We start from the raw sequence: 6,403 nt of genomic DNA on the forward strand, positions 1-6,403 counted from the left end.
AATTTACATATTATATTAAATCTACATCAAAGAAAAATGAATAAATGTAAAACCACAAATATCATAGAATGACAAAGGGCCCATTGACTTAAGGTTGGTTCAGCTTATTTGAGCCAAGCTAGTCCACAAGCCCTCCTGTGTTGATCATGTGTTTACGATCATTGAACCCTTTAGTTCGATGTCACCTATTGGTGAGTGTGAGCAGCAAGTATGTATAAAAAATTGTGTGATATGATAAGTATATTTTTACAACTAATTCTTCATATTAGACTTGAAAAATCATTGTTAATTGATGAATTTTTATCTAATATGGTGTAATTATGTTATTGTAGGTGAAATTCATATTTGAATTCAGTTAATACAAAAAATGTCTAATTAAGGTAATTTGGAATTGGCTCGGACCGCATTGTAGAGTGATAAGAAGTATTAAGAGAGCAATAGAAAGAAAATTACAAAGTTTTGGGATGAAATTCAACTTCTTGGAAAGTTTTGTGACTAATTTGCCCATTTCCAATACTTTTGAGTGACCAATTTAAGATGATTATGAAGTTTAGAGGACCGAAATCGAATATTTTGGAAGTTCAAGGATCAAAATTGAAGAGTAGGATGAAAAAAGGACAAAAATTGACAAAATATTTTCTAGGACCAAAATGAAACGTTGCAGAAAGTTTATGAGAACCGCAGCTAGCCGCGAATCTCCATCAATTGTGGTCCAAGCCAAGCCCTTGTTCTCCATGGTTAACTGGTTATTGTGGTTTGCTTACCGTGATGGATCTTATTCAATCCTGATTTGATGTGTAATGTTGAATTTTTTTCTTCACTTTCACTAATTCGTTTTGATTCCTTTTCAAAGCAAAATTCGCCCACCTGTATAAATAGACCATTTTAGGTCAAGGGAAAGAGGGTTGCACCATAGAAAATTATAGAGAAGAATAGAAATAAAAGGGAGAGAAAATCCAGAAAAATAAATCAAGAACAAGGTTTTTCAAATTCTTGGTGCATGATCTTCGCTTTTTCTTAAAAAACTCAGCGATGTACTTAGTTCCTTCTTGCATCTTTCTTTTTCTGTCATTCACAAATAAATGCAAAATTGGTACGATAGATATAATTTAGAGACTGTTTGTGAGTGATTTTGAGAATTAATTTTTTAACCGTTAAGAGAAAAGTGGAGTTCACCTGTAAAAGAAGAAGTCAAATATTTTTTTTGGTAGAAAAATCGCTCCCAAACAGGCACTTAGTTGTGAACCTTTAATTTAAATTCTCAAGATTCTTAAATTTTAATTCTTTCATATGTTGACTTTTCTTTTATTCTTTATTGTCTTTGAAGTAATTGGTAACTATTTCTTTGTTTTGTGAATTTGTAAAAACCTAAAGGTAATTTAGATATTCAGACCACGAATAAAATCTGCTATTATATAAAAGGTAGAATACGCTTTGTTATTATTTTAGTCATTAATTGACTTCCTTGGAGGTTTAATACATATAATGGAGGCTCACTATGATTTATGTGGAGTAATAACGAGTGCACTCGGTTAGATAATATTGATTTAAACTTGAGAGAGAGAAATTGATTAAATTAACGATTTCGACTAAATACTAGATTAGGAATGGATCTTGAAAAGCAAAATTAACGGGAAGAATTATAGTGAAATCGTGAGTTCTAACACTTTTCTTTTATAATTTAAAATATTTAAGATAATCATTAAAATCATTATTTATTATTTTATTGCAATAGAAGTTAGGGATAGTTTAACCAATATTTTAGATAATAGTGAAAACGATAGTCCTAACTTTTAGGTACACTTGCCAAACAAAATATGGACAACACGTATCCGTATTAGGTGTTGCGTCGAAATCAATGCATGCACTTGGAGCAAGCATGCATGTTTCCCAATTCTTGAACTAATCGAGTATTGAGATGTATAGAATTGATCTCCTATTTCTAATGGACAAGATAGAGAAAACAATAAATATGTTTATCGTAGAAAACAGTGAAAAGTTTTTATTCTATTCATAATGGACAGGAGATCAGATCTGATGAGATGCATGTCTATTTTCCGTGCGCCAAAATTTATCTTGTGGAATTTCTTCATCATTTTGTCCTTTTGTTTTTTTCCCCTTCTAAATGTAATACAGATTTCTTTAGCGAATTACATAAACCAAACACATGAAATTTGCTTTCGATAACAAATTTTTATTCTGTGGCAAATGGTAAATATATTTTTTACCGTTTTACCCCTTTATACTATTTTAAATTATTATTTTTATTATATTTAAATCATATCTTTTCTTTCTTATTATTTATTTTGATTTAGATAAGTTAACTTTATTAAAAATACCATTATATATAATTTTGATTTTGTTTTTTCCAAATACGATTGATAAACAACTAAAAAGTCAACATACATAAATGTTTAGAATAATTTAACAAAGTTAACTGAAAACTCAATAAATTTTTCAGATTGCTAGATTTAGTAGTGTTTTTCTCCAATTTTATGTTTATGTACTCTTAATATTGACACTATATATTAATATTAGAAAATTAAAGAATATTATTATAAGATTAAATATTAGTTTCTTTTTAGTTCATTTTAGTAATATATATTTTAGATGAATTTTATTTTTTTTCATTTTTAATAGAAAATAAAATTCACAAAAATATGATTAAGTTGAAATCATTCCGTAGAAATAGATAAAAAATAATAAACTTTTTGAAATAAAAACAAATTATTATTATGTAAATTAAAATGTAAAAATACAATTAAGAAACAAATATAGAAGCAAGGTCGGATGAGAAACTTATGTTAAGAGGAGAGATCTTTGTTATTGTCATAAAACTCAAGGAAAGTTTATATAATTTGCTCTCTTTTTGCATGTTTGTATCTTGTCCATTTGGAGTGGAAGATTGAGGTGCAAAAGGAATTTAGTCCTTGTTTGATGTATATTATAGTATGAATTTTTATCAAAGTTAAAGTTAAGTTGATTTAATCATATATTTTATGAGATTCACATTTTTTCGATTATATATTTCATTAATTTTTATCAAAATTTGTCAAAAATCTTATTTTTACGTCTACCAAACAGTGGCTTAGTTTCTCCATTGACTCTACCGACGTTATACCTAATTCGGGTGTTTGGTTGAGCTACATGTCGCTCGAAAGCTTGATACACTAACAGTAGCCGAATGGTGATTGCACCTTGAGGCTATAGTGAAGCCATGCGGATTACACATATTCAATAAGAGGGTTGATGACCTTTGTATTTATTTTTTGAAATTGTGAAGTTCATTTCTTTCTCTCGTTAAGTGTGCCTTTTCAAGTGATTTGTGACTAAATGCGACAGGCTTTGTTTAATGATGGGCTAAAGGCTTATTATACCCTCATCTACTTGGCAGAACGAAACAATAATGATGACCCTTGTACTCGTGGCCGAAAGAAATCGTGCTTTACATCGTAAAGGGGGGACTTCGTGTGAGATTGAGTTGTGATGTGCATGAGCGAGGAGTTTAGTTATTCTTAGACTTTGTCATAGGCTAACTCGTCTAGAGCCAAGAGACTTTGCCGCGCTTGGTCAACTGAGGCTGAGAGGATCCAAGGTACTTAGACTTGTTTGGACTCTTTCTTTACCATGCAGATGGAGTCAATGGGCGTAGCCAAGAGACTTTATTGTGCTAAGATTTCTTTCATCTGAGTGGAGTCGAGTGACTTGCTTGCTCTCGAGTGTAGCATTTAGCTGTAAAGAATACAAGCTTCAATTTTGTGGTATCTACTGATAGCTGTCCACTGATTTTAAATCATTTCACGTGTAGAAATGTGAAAGAGCAAAATATTTTGCTTTAGTGAACTTTTCCATCTGAGTTTGGTATTTATATACAATGAGGACAGACAAACAAAACCCGAACGAGGAACAAAAGGACATCACGAAAAAGAAAAATAAACAAGAGAACTCTGAGGACCAAGTTTACATAAATGCAACTCCAAGTACACCAATATGGACTAGTTTTTCACACACCACCATGACATTTTCAAATGCACAAAAAAAAAGACACGGAAACGGAACTATGGTAACATTTAACAGGAAAGCCTGCAGAATAATGTTTAAATAAATTCTCCCTGGCGATCACAATAAGGGAGCGAATTGGCTAACCATAACAGTCACTTCCAGTTTGAACAGATAAGTCTTCGTTCGGGGTCTCAGTTGCTGCTTCAGACTTATCTGAGCGGGAGTGGGTAACAAGCCTCTCAACGGGGATTTTCATGACATCACGTCGTACTCCAATATCGGACACAATTCGACTAATACAATAAATGCCACATCCCACTGCTGTAAGACCAGCAAAGCCAGTAGTCAAAAAGCGAAGTGGCGATGAGACAACGGCACTAGCAGCAGCTAAATAAGATGCTAACTGCCCACTCCGGCCAACACTAATGTTTGTGAAGACTATCAAACCTGTTTTGCAGTATATTGCAAGATCCTCACAGTTGTTCTTGAAAATGTTGTAGGCACCAAAACCATTTTGAAGAAGATATTCAGCACGGTGAAGGACATCTTCAGGTGGATCAGAAGGGGCAAGAGTACACGTTCCACCACGAGCTTTGGCAAGAAACATTGCTGGTGAGACACTATACTGAAACAGATATAGCTCACCACCATAAAGAAAACATTCCAGGCAAGAAGAGATGACACCATCAGACTTTGACTGATCACCACATATCGGGCATGGGGGCTTGGAGGGATCGGATGGAGACGAGCTGAAAATGAAACGATCTAACACCGTTCCTGTCCCAATTTCCTGACCCGGTCCCCGAGTGAAATGGATCACAGTTCCATTCCCAACATATATTCCTGATGTTGAATGAAATGCTAATTAGTCAAGTTGGTATCTAGGCAATACAATTTATTATAGATAGCCAAAAGTTAGAGAAATAGTCTAATTCAAGATGCTGAAGTTAATATATAAAGAGTAATTAAAGAAAAATGTGCACCCGAAAGAAACTCGTCACATAAAGATACATTACTCCCTAAAATATCAAAAGAGAACATTGTCCAATCAAATTATCCATTTTCATTTTTATTGAATATCCTTTGGAATAAACACTCAAACTCAAAGTTAGATAACGAGATCAATTGAACGTCAAATCAAGGGATGAGGTTTGAAGCTAGAATACGGCAAGCATGCACTTGTCTTGAGGGTATCAGATCTTCAGTTTATGCACCCGAATCTGACCGTTGCATGCTCATTCCTCTGCACTGAGCATTGATTATTGGTCCAATAAAGACCTATAACATCAGCCCTTTCTATAGCTCGCTAACCAATGCCATACCAAAAGAAATTGCTAATTAAATTCAAAGAAAAGGCTCACAAAACCTTTTACCAAAGATCTCGATGAACCCAAAATTTTCGAATGAAGAAAAAATAGATAAACCGATAGAAAATAATTACACCTCCAACTGGTAGTCAGTATCAAATTTTGACAAAAAAATTCATACAGGAGTCTCAAGAAGTTGGAAAGCATTATGCACTCCAAGAATAATAGCAGTATCGTGCACAGCAGAAGCCATAGGACCCAAGATCTAATTTGTAACACCATCTACAAATCAGGAAAAAATTAAGAAGAATAAAATGAAGAACGAGAATTTCATACCCAAATCTGTTCTTCAATGTGAGAGAAAACAATACAAAATGAAGAACTAGAATTTCATACCCAAACTCAAGCCCCTGTACAATAGATCATCTAGAGTGTATTGTGACGAAAAAAGATTCATGTAGTCAGCTCCAAATTTATCAAGAAACATTTTGGTCCCTTTTGGTTTGTGTTTCAATTTTCAGTTTTGAAGATATGTTTTAAGATTACAGAAAATGCGTTTGGTTTTTCATTCTCAAAAACTTTTTCTCAAAACGAAAAAGTGGGAAACTCATTAATTTGGATTTTTTAGAAATTCTTTTATTACATTTTATTTAATGAATTTGATTATTTGGTAAAACAGGGCAATTTTGTACTAATACATTATCAAGTAATATATATTTTAACGTTCGTGAATCTTACAGTATTTTTTTTCTTGCTATAAAAATAAAATACAAACAAATAATAAATTGACTTGACAAAAATAGAAAATAAAAAATAAAAATAAAAATAATGATGTAGACTGAGAATAAAAGAACCCAATCTTATGCCATGCCACCACCTTCGGAGTATTGTGGTTGTTCCCATATTTGCAATTTCGAATTTTTGCTTTGAAATTGGGTTTTGAAATTTTAATTGAGATTGAAATTGTGACTTTAGGACTCGACATTGACAGTGGTGAAATCAGAGGAAGGTGGTGGTGGTGGTGTAGAAAGGTAGTGGCGTAAAACATTGGGCAAGGGGCGGGATGGGGTTTGGGTGGAAGGTTATTTTTCTAT

The 6,403-nt window shown here is 32.8% G+C and overlaps 1 protein-coding gene across 3 annotated transcripts in view; it reads right to left on the reverse strand.

Annotated features, from left to right (window-relative positions):
• Positions 1-3,917: 3,917 nt before the first annotated feature.
• Positions 3,918-6,403, reverse strand: part of LOC111401225 — a 10,697-nt gene continuing 8,211 nt past the window's right edge. The window contains exons 2-3 of one of the 3 annotated variants that reach the window (XM_023028869.1): positions 4,450-4,851; positions 3,918-4,323 (exon numbers count right to left, since the gene is read on the reverse strand). In XM_023028869.1, coding sequence (XP_022884637.1) covers positions 4,142-4,323; positions 4,450-4,851 — 584 coding nt within the window. In that variant the 3' untranslated portion in view covers positions 3,918-4,141. Of the gene's footprint in view, positions 4,852-6,403 lie in introns of all 3 variants that reach the window. The other 2 variants (XM_023028868.1, XM_023028867.1) reach the window with 2 other exon arrangements.

Source organism: Olea europaea, chromosome 10 (genome assembly GCF_002742605.1).
Source record: "Olea europaea var. sylvestris chromosome 10, O_europaea_v1, whole genome shotgun sequence".
Lineage (NCBI taxonomy): Eukaryota > Viridiplantae > Streptophyta > Magnoliopsida > Lamiales > Oleaceae > Olea > Olea europaea.